At 48.2% G+C, this 15,331-nt stretch overlaps 1 protein-coding gene across 1 annotated transcript in view; it reads left to right on the top strand.

Moving 5' to 3' along the window:
- The first annotated feature begins 3,475 nt into the window (after positions 1 to 3,475).
- LOC147706278 (actin-binding Rho-activating protein-like) overlaps positions 3,476 to 15,331 on the top strand; it is a 79,401-nt gene continuing 67,545 nt past the window's right edge. The window contains exon 1 of the mRNA XM_086929052.1: positions 3,476 to 4,061. Within this exon, the coding sequence (XP_086785178.1) occupies positions 3,618 to 4,061 (444 nt within the window). The 5' untranslated portion in view covers positions 3,476 to 3,617. The remainder of the gene's footprint in view (positions 4,062 to 15,331) is intronic.

The following is a 15,331-nucleotide window of genomic DNA, read 5'->3' as shown; positions in this document are numbered from 1 at the left end:
TAACCACGCCCCCTCAGCCAATCACTGTCATGCGCAGCAGTGGCTTCGTGCAAAATTATGTGGACCCCTGCAGAGCGCAAGGAGGGGCCCAAGTCTCCCATATTTCGCAGATATTCATTGACCTTGGCCTAGGGTGACCTGAAGTCCCAGATTTCCCCGTACAATCCTGGTTTTCAGAGGACTGTCCCAGTATCCTGAAGCTTCATTAATTTTAAATACATGTGCTGGTTTTTGGGACAAAGGTCAAGTGATCCTGCAAAGGAGAAATAAAATGCATACTTTCCTTAAATAATGTATATGTTTCAGATGGCAGCAGGTTGGCTTCAGCTGCATGCATGCTGTAGCGAAGAGGAGCCAGGGGTACTCAGGGTGGAGGATAGAAGTCTTGCATAGCTAATATATGTGAATGTACCGCGTGCATGCAGGGTTTTTTTCCTACCAAAATCGGGACAGGCCAGACATAAAAGTAAGGTTGATGGCATTAGTCTTACATTTTTTGTTCACCCTACTTGCTTGAATGGGAGCCACCTGAAGGGACCCCTCCACGCCACCCCTTCAGAATTCACCCGCGCCGTAGGAGCTGCAGGGGCTTGTGTTACGCCCTTGATAGGCAGTCTTAGAGAGAGGGAATGTGAAACACACAGCACTGTCTCGGCACGTGCTTCACAGAGGAGGTAGTCTGGAACACTGGCGCGAGACACCCAAAACAATGGCACGCGCCCAGTCATGTCAGCTTTAGCTAAGTCTAGACGTAGGCGTAAGGGCGGCTCCGCCCCGGCGCAGGAGCGTCACTCACCGAGGACAGAAATACCGCGCAGCCCGGATTCCACTCAAGCGCCTCGGAGTCACGGGCGCGCCCTCGGTACGCAGAGCTATAAATACAGGGCAGGCCGCGGGTGAGTCCACGCAGGGCCTGTGCTGCTCACTGGCCGTCCGTGACCGTCGCCACAGAGACTGGACCAGGCTGTAAACTAAAAATACAGCGACTGAGCGAGGGTGTAAGTAATACAACCACGTGCAACAGCAAGGCCACGAGAGAGCGGCTCATTAACTGATATAGATGGTGCAGCAGGCAACCGACCACCACGTGCAGTCCCCCAGCACTGACGGACAGGCAGAGTCACAGACGAATATACATATAGCGTCAGGCATTCACAGACAGGCGCCGCTACACACATCTCTTTCCTAACCTTCCTTCTCATCTCAACATGGCCTAACCCACAGCCTATTTCCCTTACCTCACCGTCCCCTATCCCAAACTACTATAGGCAGTGCTTTAAATGGGTAAAAATAAGTGCAGGTACTCATTAAAATATAGGTGTGGCAAGTGGGCGGGGCTAGGGGCGGGGCTAAGGGCAAAATATGATCATACGTAATTACTTCTGTACCAGTTGCAGCACATATTAAAACACATGAGAAGTGTGTTTCCGTAAAAAATAAAACAGATTAACTCCTTACAAAAGATAAAAGTCATGATGACACTTTCACCCGCATGGTCGCTCGCACCTGATTCACAGTGCAGGGTCTGTCAAGAGACCCTGTCCTGTTAACACGGCGTGACACAAGCCCTCTCAACCCCCTGCAGTGTGTCCCATTCAAATAGGCGCTGCTGGAATCTTTCCCAGCAAATCTGCAAGAGGCTGCTTCAGCTGTGTTAATTACCAGCTCCCCGGAAGCAGAGTGGCCTCTGCCCTGGAGGAGAAACCTGATCTGAGTCTGCCGTGCTGTCGTTCAGGGTACCGGTACTCCCTGGCTCCAGAGAAGTGCCGGTACTGACGGCAAAACAATTTGGAAGTGCCGGTACTCAGTACCAGCGAGTACCGGCCCATTTAAAGCATTGACTATAGGGTGACCAGAATTTTAAAGCCAAAAACCGGGACATTTCCCAAAAATAGAAGGACTACAATTTTACTTCCACACAGCACAGAATGACAATGCTCCTTAGCAGAGAATTACAGAAGAGGCAGTAAGAACGTACATAAAATGCTATTTTTAAACCAGTAGCATGCGTGTTAATTAACTTGACTTCTTATAACAGCATCTAACTATCACTGCTTTCAAAAACTTAAAAAGATAACTACCAGCTTTTTCAGCTGCCCCTCTGTAAAAATCCGGACATGAGCTTAATTTCTTGAAATTTGCCCGGACAGCTCGTTTAAAACTGGGGCTGTCTGGGAAAATCCGGGACACCTGGTTACCCTACACTACTATCATGCCACGCACCCACTCAACTCTCCAGCCCACCCCACCATCCCTATCACACACCTAAGCCCATATTTCCTGTCCCACATCCCATCCACCTTGTCTCTCACGCACACACATAGACACACACTCTTCCTGGCCCTTTCCGCCATCCCCACCACTTCCCACAATCATCCGCCCTGTCATCCCTCCCATTATCAATGATCCTGCCATAAAATCCCTTTCACAATTTCACGCACACCTGTGTGCGCACACACAGACACACCCTTACCACCTATATCCTTCTGTCCACCATCCCCAGTGCATACCACCCTAGCCGTCTGTCCCTTTATATGTGATCCCAAGCATACATCCACTTTTATACACACACACCGTACTACCCCAGTATCCCACGTCATCCCTCCCACCATCCCAACATCCCTCCACACCCCATCCCAACATCCTGTACCACCCACACACCCCACACTTCTGGTCTCATATCCTATCTCTCTCTCTCTCGCCGTCTGTCCAACATCCCACCCAACCACTTCGTCCCACAATACCTGACTCCACAATCCCCATTTCATGGTCAAAGGCCCCTCATCCTTCGATTCGCCCCCCCCCCTCATCAGAGTCCCATCTCCCATTGCCCCCACCCCATTGTCCTCACCCCCCCATTCTTCCTACTTGATCTCACCATCCATAATAACCGCACCCCACCCATTTACATATAATTCACATCCTCTTAAAAGGTTATCCCGTCCCCTCCTACCCACTGCCCATCTACCACCCCCTCCACCCCCCAATAAAGCAGCCCAGTCTCCCTCTGATCACTCCACCCTTCTCTCCATCCATGTCCACCAATCTTTTCTCTCTCATCTCCAACCACCTCATTTCTGCACACCCTCCTTACCCTATTCAAGAATCCCCTCCTTCCATCTACTGTCCCGCTGTTTACTATATTTTGCACTGCTTGCCTCCCCTTATCCCTGCGCTCTCCACCCTCTCCCATCCTTCCACCCTCCTTCCCCACTGGTCGCTGCGGAGGGCCTCCTTCTCCTGCAGGTTTTGCTTGCTGCAGGGCCCATAAAGGCCACATGCCTGGCATTCCCTGGACAGCTGATCCTCCCGAGCTGAGTGGTATAAAGAGCCCTGGGGCTGCACTCACCGGAGCACAGAGAGCTCTGGCCTCACAGGGGCACTGGCTTCAAGCCATGGTACAGCTCTAAGCTCTGACCTTGGATTGTCACCAGCAGCAGACTCGAAGCCCCGGTGCCCTGGGTGAGAACACCAGCCTTCCCGTGGTCCCATGTACCTGGTACCCTTGAAGCCAGATGTTGGTGAGTGTCTGGTAATCTGCTGCCCTTCCACTCACCAGAGCCTTCCAAGGGGTGAGGCACGGAGACTGGGCCAGCTGTACAAGGGGTGGTCAAGTAATGCCTTCCCAGGTGCATGGGCAAGGGAGAGGATTGGACTCAGAGAATGCGTCAACCAATCAAGACAGCCATCAAAGAGACATGCCCAGCAGTGTCCACAAAAATGAAACTGAAAGTTCTCTGGGCAGCTGTGCAAGTGGAAGGAAGGACCTGATTCAGCCTAGCAGCGGTCCCAGAACTGACGTCACCGATCAAACAATGGGCCCCCAAGTGAAGCATTGCGCCATCAACCAATCAGGTCAAGAGCTTATGGACAACCAAGGGTCCCTGGCACCAGGAAAGCCAATTCCCAGCTCAGTCACTGAACTGGTCATGGGCAAATGTGAGGAACATGCCTGCCAAAGTGATGGGCCAATTATAGAACAGGAAATTGGAACGGGTCCTTCTTCCAAAGATGATTCAGAAGAAGAGGCCGCCATGAGGAGGAAGATCCTTCTGTCCAAGGTAAGGTCAGCGACGCGCCATTACCAAGAAAGAAGGAATTGCACACTGCGGGCACAGGGCTTGTATTTAAAGTCCAACTCATGGGGTAGTCAGCCCACACCACCACTGAGCGCAGTCTTGACTCCATCCTTTTCCTTGAGCACTTCCCTCACTCCACACCTCACTTGATGTCCTAGTGACTTACATTCCAGCTTTGAGTCCATCACCAAACCTCGCTATATGGCGTAACATCCAGAGTATGTCAGGACAGAATATACATAGTTCACTTCTAATGAATGAGTCAGATGTGGGCAAGATGAGGAATGCCAATAGACAACCAATCTTATGACTCCCTCTGGCCCAACTCTACCAGCCTTCCAGTGTCACTGGTCTGCCATGACATCGCTCACTCTGGCTCTAAACCCTACGCAATATGCATGAGGTAATTGTTGCTGGTGATCTTAGGGTCTATGCCAGGGGTCTCCAATCTTTTCTGTACTGAGAGCTACTTATGTTCAATAAAATACATTAACAGCTACTAATATTATTAGTGCAGTATAATTTCAATGTCTTTATATGTATATTAATTCAACCAAGCAAAATCTTTCTAATTTAATAAGCTGGGCTGCACACAGGTGAGCTACTCGGAGTTAGCTCAAGAGCTACAGTAGCTCACAAACTACTGGTTGGAGACCCCTGGTCTATGCCTATCTACAAGGTCCATGGGACCACTAACAGGATTTGTCCACCCATCCTCATGCCTGTGAACCAAACATAGGAGATTACACAACAATTCTAGAACAAAGAACACCTTTTTGGGGGAGAGCTGCCTAGGTCAGGGAACAACTGTGCAACAATGTGCACCCCTGAGACACTTTGTAGAGATGCACAAAGGTATTGGGGAACACTGTCAAATAATGAAAATCGGCATTAAGCCTCCTAAGTCTTGCATGTCGTCAATTTCTGTGGTTCCATTTCTGGGGAAACATAGCAGTGCTTGTAGCAGCTTGAGGCCGACCCAGTGACATGTTGGCACAATAAACATTTTATGAGCGAATGTGAGCAATCTGTTGTCTTTTGACTCACCGCTTTCACCATGGAGATGTCTATGGGATTCATAAGCTTGATACATAGATATCGGTGCCAGGCTTGCAAGCCATGGCTCTGCTCCCACACACATTACTCCTCTGACTCCATCCCAGGCGTTTTTGAATCATGATTTTAGAGGAATCTATGCCCCTAGGTACTGCATGAAAACAAACAGTAGTAGCAAAAACGGTACCTGTCCAAAAATAGGAGAAATACATCAGATATTAGTGAGCCAGGCCTGGGCTTCGAGAATACCCATAGAATACACGGCGTATGCCTTGGGACCTATGCCATCATACCAGGAGTACAGGGCACAGTTTTACCAGTGTCGGAGAACTTGAAAGGGGCATGGAAGATAGGTGAGGACCCTGGGTCGGTCATGGACAAGTAACACAGCCACGTTACTAGGTGGCAACTTTCCTCCACACTCTAGCCTCACAGCTTCATATTTAAAGGGTGCCCCCCAGGGCCGGACTGGCCATAGCGGGCACTGGGCGTTACCCCGGTAGGCTGCTAGGGTGGGGGCCAGTTGTGCCCCCTGGGGGGCCATTTTTGTTACCGGGGGTCGGCAATATCGGCCTCCTGTAACAAAATCGTCCAAAACCGGCCCTCACAACCTGCTCAGCTGCACTCCCCTTCACCCCAGGGGCAGGGGGGGGGGGGGGGGCAGATGAGCAGTTTGCCAGGGCCGGTCTCTGTTCCCAGTCCGGTCTGGTGCCCCCTCCCCCCCCCCCCCCCCCCCAGAAGGGGCCAAGACCGGCTTTAGCGCTGGTGGCGCCCTAGACGACTGTTTGTTGGCACCTCCCAATGAACTCCTTTTCCATGAATTCTCTCACTACCACCCTTTAACAGTGCCCCTCAAGCCCCATAACCACTCTCTCTCACATGCTTTTCTTTTGTTTTATAGCGCTACTCCTACCACTATAGGGTGACAGAGCACTTTACATCACACACAAGTAACACGGAGACAATGAATCACATGTATGTAAATCAGTGTATAGGAAATGTTGCATAAGAAAGAGGGCACCAAAGCATAGGAGTCAGATGTCGTCCATACTGGTAGGCAATATAGTTTAAGAGGTCATGACCTGGAGAATGGCTTATCCATTTATGAACCCCTTGCGCCGTCGGTGCGTCACGTTCAGTGCATCCGGTGCGTCACGTTCCGTGATGCACTGACGGCGCAACCTGCTGCGTGAAATGTACAAGCACTAGTAAAGCCACCCTTGCGTTGCTTTTAGTGTGGTCGTAAATATCGCCCCATTTCACGCAAATCGTTGCGTGTTAGGGGCGTGCCATGGGTGTTGCTGTGGGTGTTCCCACACAACTCCCATGTCCACTGGTGCATTTCCAGATTTACGAGCAATCGTAAACCTGGAAATGCATCAGGATGCTATGCCACCCCCAGGGGTGACAAATGTAAAAAGAACAATTGATGGACAGAATGCAGAACAATGTCATACATTCACCCCAGTACAGACATCTGGGCATAAAATTATCGTTTTTTTGCTCACCATGCCATTCCAGTTTGGACCTAGCCATATGCAAATCAGTCTTGACCCTGTGCCCAATGGGAACAGTCCAGTCCGAACTGCCAGGCCAGGTCCTCCCTGGACTGGAAACAAGCATCTTAGGACCTGTGTCGGGCTGACCTGTTTCGGGCTTTCAGCCCTCATCATCCAGGATAGCTTGACTCCAGTGGCATGGAGAGCATACCCATCCCACTCAGGGTGACAAATGCAAAAAGAACAATTGATGGACAGAATGCAGAACAATGTCATACATTCACCCCAGTACAGAGATCTGGGATTTTTTGCTCACCATGCCATTCCAGTTTGGACCCAGCCATATGCAAATCAGTCTTGACCCTGTGCCCAATGGGAACAGTCCAGCCCGAACAGGCAGGCCAGGTCCTCCCTGAAATGGAAACAAGCATCCTAGGACCGGTTACAGGCTTTCAGCCCTCATCAGTCAGGATAGCTTGACTCCAGTGCATGGAGAGCACGGGACTCAGGTCTGAGCAAACCCGTCCTACTCGGGGTGACAAATGCAAAAAAGAACAATTGATGGACAGAATGCAGAACAATGTCATACATTCACCCCAGTACAGAGATCTGGGCCTAAAGCCATCGTTTTTTTGCTCACCATGCCATTCCAGTTTGGACCCAGCCATTTGCAAATCAGTCTTGACCCTGTGCCCAATGGGAACAGTCCAGCCCGAACTGCAAGGCCAGGTCCTCCCTGGACTGGAAACAATCATCCTAGGACAGAATGCAGAACAATGTCATACATTCACCCCAGTACACAGATCTGGGCGTAAATCCATCGTTTTTTTGCTCACCTTGCCATCCCAGTTTAGACCCAGCCATATGCAAACCAGAAACCGGTCCTACGATGCTTGTTTCCGGTCCAGGGAAGACATGGCTTGGCAGTTCAGGCTGGACTGTTCCCATGAGGCACAGGGTCACACTGATTTGCATATGGCCATGTCTGAACTGTGCTGGCGGAGTGAGCTAAAGAATGATGATGGATTAAACCCAGATCAGTTGACTGGGGTGAGTACTTGCAATGTGCACCACTCCGTCCATCATCCCCTTTGGTTTTGCTTTATTCGCCCTAAGTTGGCAGGGTATGCTCAGACGTGAGTCCCTTGCTCACTTTGCCACTGGATTCAAGCTAGCCTGGCTGATGACGGCTGATTAACCAGAAACCGGTCTCAGGATGCTTGTTTCCGGTCCAGGGAAGACATGGCTTGGCAGCTCGGCTGGACTGTTCCCATGAGGTACAGGGTCAGACTGATTTGCATATGGCCATGTGTGAACTGGGGGTGGCAGTGAGCTAAAGAATGATGATGGATTAAACCCAGATCAGTTGACTGGGGGTGCGTGCTTGCAATGTTTAACACTCCGTCCATCATCCCCTTTGGGTTTGCTTTGTTCACACCCAGGGGTGGCGTAACGAGGCGCAACGCGGTGTAATGTTTTCATTTCTCCTCGTTTTTTCCTCTTTCAATGCGTGATGCATTCTACAGCACACACTGGAAGAGGAAATCACCTCAAGGGATTGTTTTTGTGCCGGGGGACCCCTTTCTGCACAAAAACAATCTCCCCACGAAGCAGGCATTCTTGCACCAAGGTGCAAGGGTGCCTACATACATATTTTGGCCCGCAGTGGAATGACCTATGCAAACCTCGACTGCTCACCTTTCTACTGCTATATTGAGATATTTCAGAGTTCAAATGGTACTAATGTAATGCAACTAAGGCCAAGAAACTGTTGCCAAGTTTAAAAATGATTAAACAATGCAGTAGCAAAATGCGGCGCATTATGCAGCATAATTTGTTTTTCTTGCCGCATAATTTACTCATTCCTGCCGCATAATTTGTCCCTCTCTTGCCACGTAATGTCAGTGGCCCTGCCTATAGCATACATGCCAACAGACCTGATTCAAGCGGGAGACTTCCGATTTTAAAGCCAAACCCGGCTTTAGTTTATCTAACTCCCCACCTAAAATTGCCTCTGACTCAATGGGAATAGAACACATTCCCCCGATTTCTTTTTCGAAATCTCCAACTTTCCTGTTGAAAGATAAGTGCATGTATAGGCCCTTGTAAATATTTGGTAAGCGCATCAATGTTCTTTTGCAACCGGAGGTGAGGTCTACAGCTGAATAAAATAATGGGATATTGCAATAGCCTGAGCAAATTCATGATGCCTCAGATTCGTGAGAAAACAGTGCCACCCTGTGGAAGTCTTACATTGTTTTTCGCGTCTTGAAAAACACAACAATTAGATCAGTAATATCAATGGCAGTGTAAACCAAGCTTGATTGACACTCGTGTTTTCAATTTTCTTACTCCTTGCGTGGTGTTATCGTTTTGAGGATTTTTTGCGTTGTTGGTGGAGTAGTGTGTGCTGTATGCAGTTCATGTTTTCTTTCCATATACAATTTTTATGACTTTCCCTGCTTCAGTCCTTTACCCCTACATTAATACGCTGCCTGTGGAGAGTCCAGGGAATATCCAGTAATTTTGTTGTGGGGAAACTGGAGATGGAGAGCATATGTGGTAATTTGATGCCATCCATTTGTGCTCCCTAATGTAACAGACTGAGTTGAGGTCATTCGTTTTAATCTTTGTCCGTTTGTAAAGGTCTTGGGCCTTATCACCAGGAGTGCTGCCTATTTGCCTGCATGTCTCAAGGTCACACCATGCAACAACACTGTAATGTCAGAGCACAAAGTTTAGGGCTTCTGTATTTGTAGGGCTAACATCCTTGGGCTCCTCCATCACAAGGGCGGAGTGTTAGCCCTTTTTAAGGAGACCCAGATGATGAAGCATGTCACCGGGATCGGTGAGTGATGGGAATCCGTACACATTTTTGTATTTTTTTGATCAGTCTTGGTATTTGTCAGTTATTCGTTGTTCTTTGGCATAGAGACCGCAGGGTATTTTTTGTGTGTTTGGGCTATTAATAGTGCCACATGCCAGAGGGACTGAACAATGCAGGTAGCGGATGCTACCGGACCCAGGAAGTTGGGAGGGGCGGGGACAGGGGCTGGATGAAAAGGTTAAAAAAACACTTACCTGTGACGGTAAACATCACTTACAACGCAAGCATTACAACGCACTACCATTACATCGCAACCATTACAACGCAAACCATTACAACGCATTGCGCTGGGGGCGCTCTAGGATAGGGAATATATTTAATTTACTATCCAACACCTTCCCTACTATCCACGGGGACTGGAGTTGGAATAGTAAATTAAATAATTCACTATCCAGCGCCTAAAAGCACTATGCGTTGTAATGGTATGCGATGTAAAAACCGTGTTGTAATAGCCTGCGTTGTAACGTCATAGATCCACCTGTGACAGCCGGCTGGACGTCGCCTCTCCTCCGTTCAATTCTTCCTGTATTCCGGCCCCATAGCAGGAAGCTGCAGGTCTGAGCGCCATGGTTCGACACTCATCCAGGGAATGGGGGCCTGGGAATGTTCTCCATGTAGGCTGAAATGCATCCTGCATGGAGAACATGTGAAGTGCGCATGAATCTTTGGCCGTCGTGAGAGGAAAAGCCACTCCTCCCCTGCTCCTGTGTCATGGGAGTAGCCCTGCCTGCCCGCAAAGCTGAAGCAGGAGGAGTTATTATCATTTTATGTTTCTTTACTTCACTGCTGAGAAGCAGTGGGGCGACGCACCTCTGCTTAATGGAGGAGCCGCCACTGAATGTAGATTAGTCTGATTTTTGTACAGTGACGTTTATAACTAATGCTTATTGAAGTCCAAATGACGGGGACTTATTTTGTCCACTTTGGAGACCATTAAAGAAAGTCACTGTCTTCACCTGCCAACTTTAAAATGACTTTTACTGTGTAAGGAGGGCGCGAGGACCAGGGCCGAACTGGGAACTCAAAGCAGCCCTGGTAATTTAGTTGGACCACCCCCCAGGGGGAGGGAGGGGCCGCAAGTGTGAAGCACTGTTGCTTTTGTTACTGGTGAGCGATATTGCTGCACCGATGCAAAACCTGCCCCCAGTAACAAAACCGGCCCCCATTGCTGCAAAACCAGCTCTCACCCTTCCAGCCTCCTGGGGAAATGCCGCATTCCAGGTATGGCCAGTCCGGTCTTGGTGGGGACTTAGGGGCAGGGTTTAGTATGTGGAGGAGCATCGGGCCCTTCCATACCGGCCAACAATGGACCGGGGTCAAGTGTAGAGTCCTGCTGGACTCGTTCCATTGTTTTGCCAAGTACTGTTTGACCTGCCACTCCTTGAGGGCTGGTCTTTAACCCATACCCTACACCCATCCAACACAGGCGTTATGAGTGACTTGTGCCTGATAATAAAAGGGTCTGGGTGCACGAGCCTGGGGCAAGTTGTATGCACCATATGCCAGTGTCTGTGTCAGTCCTCTCCGAGCATGAGGACCTAGGACCCACCACGCTGCACCAAGGAGACAGGCGGTGCCAAAGGCTGCTTGGTCTGAGAAGACACCTCCTCCTAAAATTAAAAAATGACAGAGGTTTGTAAAGCTTGCAGACATCTTGGGAGGTTACAAAAACCTTGCTGGACATTGCTGAGCAAAGCCTTCACCAAGGAAGCTAGAAACCTGCACTCTGCAAGCGGTTTCCAATCACTTTATTCACCCCATGTGATATCTGCTCTTCACCAGGAGACTGTGAAGTGAGTTGATATCGTGTGACACAAGGTGGCGCCATGTCAGGTGGTTGGTCTTCCAGTCTAAGTTTGAAAACTGAGCCCCATGATGTCACAGGTTGGTCCAGCCAGCATGTGAACACATAGAACTTCCTTCGAAGCCACTCACACATAAGAGTTGTAGGCCATGCATAGGGGTGCAGGGCCTCTTAGATCTTACTTAGAGAGAAGCTTTAAAAAACAGATGGGCAAGCCCAATATATTCTTGAAAATAGTTCTGGGTGGAAAAGCATGGGCACTATCCAGGGTTCCATTTGGAAAACCCGCATCAATGGAACCATGGAGCAGCACGGGAAACATCCTTTACAACGCAACTTTTACCACGCAGTGCTATTACAACGCAGGTTTTACAACGAAAACCATTACAACGCATTGCGCTGGGGGGCGCTCTAGGACAGGGAATAGATTTAATTTACTATCCAACACCTTCCCTAGTGTCCACGGGGACTGGAGTTGGAATAGTAAATCAAACTATTCACTATCCAGCACCCCAAAGCACTATGCGTTGTAATGGTATGCGTAGTAAAACCTGCGTTGTAACAGCATGCATGGTAAAAGCATGCGTTGTAATGTCATACATCCAGCAGCACACCCTCCACTTTCAAACTGTGTCCCACATAGTTATTAGAAAGCTGGTGAAGCAAGTGAATCCAGCGGTTGTTCAGGAGATAGGTCCACCTTAGGAAATTCTGACATTTAATTTCTCCTCTCCATCTTTCTTAAACCCTTTTTTCTTCTTGCTTTCCTTCCTTCTTTCCATCCTTTATGTATTTCTTTCATCCACTCATCCTTCTTTTTGTCTATAACATCTTTCCCTCTGTCCATCATTTTTTAGCCATCCTTCCTTCTCTATTCCCCTCTTTGTCTTCTTTTTCCTTCATTCCTTTTTCATCCCTCGCCAAGCCTTCCTTCTTGTTATCCATCCTTCTCTCCACCCATCCATTGTACCTTCCTTATTTCCTTCTGTCCAACACCCTATCTTTTCGCTCTGTCCGTTCATCCTTCTCTTATTCATTACCCTTTCCAGCCATCCTTAATTCACTTTTCTCTCCATCCATCACTTTATCTTCCTGTCCATCCATCCATCTCTCCATCCATTCCCTTTACATCCATCCTCCTCTCCAGATATCTCTGTATTCATCTTTGCTCCACACTTCTCTCCATCCATATTTATCTTCAAACCTACCTCCCTCCCGCCCTTCCTACCTTCCAATGCAAGAGGCCATATTTGTGAGATTCTTAGAGACTAAAGTCTCCGATCAAAGTCAAAGATGTCATATATAATAACCTTAATTGAGGGAGAGGTGCGGTGCAGCGGCCGGAGAGGCTGACTCCAGAGCACGGGGCTCGTGGTTCGATCACCGGTGGCAGCTCAGCTCAGCATCATGTGACTCTAGGCAATAGCTCACTTAATCTACACGACGGCCCCCAGTGCCTGGATACTCTTAGGAATTACCACATGATTATACCCCGCACTCAATTGTTTAAATATCAAAATATATGATCTTGATAAGCTAGCAATGTGAAAACAAGAATTCAGTATATCACAGGCAACCAACAGTGATGTGTTCATACAATAAAAATTCCTCCATTTAATTTGTACAGGTATTTTTGAAAACTAATTACATAACAGTTTCTGTCAGGACTGTAAGTACCCCTATTTTGAAACAGGTTCAGATAGGAAGACATTAACAAAAATCGTGACACAAAACAGTCCTTATCATCATGCACAAGAACAGCCGACACGTGTTTCGTCACATCCAGTGACTTTCTCTAGGCTCTCAAAAATAAATTTGATAGTCGCGTTTAATGATCGACCATATTCCATCATAGACTGTACAGGATGTGGTTATAGCATCGGAATCCAATAGTGTTCTAAAAATTCTGATTTTGCCCATAAGATTTTCGCTTGTTGAGCAAAGAGAATCCAAATAGTACAAATTAAATGGAAGATATTATGATATTTAAACGCTTAGAGTGCCGGGGTATAATCATGTTGTAACTTATCTCACAGTGACTTTTTTTGGTCCCTGTGTGTCGGTGCCCCAAGGTAGTAGGGTATACTTTTACCTTTAGCAGCACCATTAGAATCTTCCTGCTGCTGGATACATTTGGAGAGTTTTTTATACACATGGTTGCCCAGTTTATACGTGTATTCTTTGAGGTGTGACCCCTATATACACTACTACCGTTTCTTGAATTATACTGTTATGAGACGCGCCTTACAAATCTGGAATTAATTAATTACAAATGTTTCATGTTACACAGAACTACCCAGTGACACCCACCTTGTCTCAGGCGGCTAAAGTGGAGGATTGATTACTTCCCCTGTAACACACCATCCTTCCTCCAGCATTCCATCTTCGTAAGGTTCCCAGCTGACACCTACCCATCCAAGTGATACTTGACTACCCGTGTTCCCTGGGAAAGCCACAACCTGCCATGGTGGCCAGCACTATCAGGTCATAAGTCGATGGGTTTACGGAGTCCCACTACTATTTTGTATAGTTGCAAATAGAGCATTCGGGGCATATTTTTCGATCTTAAGGCAGGTGCGCGTACCTCTGCCACTTTATTCCAGCAGGCACAGTGTGAGGCACAATAAATAGAGGAAGAGGAGGGAAAGGGAGGAAGGAGTGATATCAGACAAAGACAGAGAAGAGATAGAGGACCATAATAATAATAATAATCCACATTTGTAAAGTGCGAACAATCACCCGTAAGGGTCTCCAGGCGCTGGGGGCCGTCAGGAAGATTAAGCAAGCATTGCCCAGAGTCACATGGTGCTGGGGTAATCTGCCGCCGGGGATCGAACCGTGATCCCCAGATTCCAGCATCAGTCACCATGGCTGCGGCGCCACAGAAGACAGAATATGGATGGATGGAAAGAGGGTGAGTCTGGAAGGAATGATGGGGCTGGTTTTAACACTGTTGCTAGAGCGGCTTTTGGTTTCTAGTACAGCCTTGGTCTGAGAGGAAAGCAAAACATGGAACTAGATTTCCACACAGCAGGCCTCTGTGACTATGGCCCTGCCAACCAGGGCTTTAAGTGGGCCGGGTCCTGCCAGTGCTAACACCGGCAGTTCTAAAAAGCAGGTGCTGAGGCGGGTGAGTGGAGAGGTGTGGTGCAGCGGCCAGGGCAGATGACTTTGAAGCACAGGGTTCATGGTTCGATCCCGGCTCCGGTGGCAGCTCAGCTCAGCACCGTGTGACTCTAGCCAATAGCTCACTTAATTTCCACAACGGCCCCCAGCACCTTGAGACCAATAAGGGTGAGTAGTTCGTGCTTTACAAATACGGATTTAAATTATTTTTTTTACGGGTCTCTGTCAGGCTCTCCATCTTTGCCCTCACCATCAGGAGGAAAAATAAATCTTAACTCTGCAGCAGTACCACTGCTTAAAGCCTTTGATGTAACTTCAAAGAGATTCGGTATATTACTTTCACAGTCTCATCATTTCAGACCAGAGACATTTTCAATATTACATACAATGAAGCCATAGTTGTTGCTAATTTATCTTATGTAACTAACAACCATTAACAAAGCCAATAGTCCTGGCTTGTTGTAATGTTACTTGTTGTGTCATATATCTGGATGCAATGACAGAAGCAGCAAATACCAGTCGGGCAGCACACTATGCTAAGCACAGATTTTTAGCTTATGTGTTTTTAAGCCACGCCTTAATTACATTGACCGCGCCCATTCGAGAGACCCGCCCTTCTTTTCATCCCACTTAAAGCCCTGCTGCCAACCACAGACTGGGTAGCAGCAAGCAGAAACATTCTCAGTATGAGAGCGCCAGTGAGAGTGGCGGGGCTCACCCTTGGGGTACCCCTTGTGGCCATGATGAGTACCTCTTCTGATACTGAACAAGGGACGGAGGCGGGAGAGAATTTACTAGAACCCAGACCCAGTAAGACTTATGTAGTAAGTGAGAAATTTGTCTTGTTCCAGTTGCCTGCTGGGCGTCTTATTCATTGGGA

Source organism: Lissotriton vulgaris, chromosome 7, assembly GCF_964263255.1.
Source record: "Lissotriton vulgaris chromosome 7, aLisVul1.2, whole genome shotgun sequence".
NCBI classification, from domain to species: domain Eukaryota; kingdom Metazoa; phylum Chordata; class Amphibia; order Caudata; family Salamandridae; genus Lissotriton; species Lissotriton vulgaris.
Note: the sequence above shows the minus strand (reverse complement) of the source record. Positions and strands in the feature narration are given on the sequence as shown.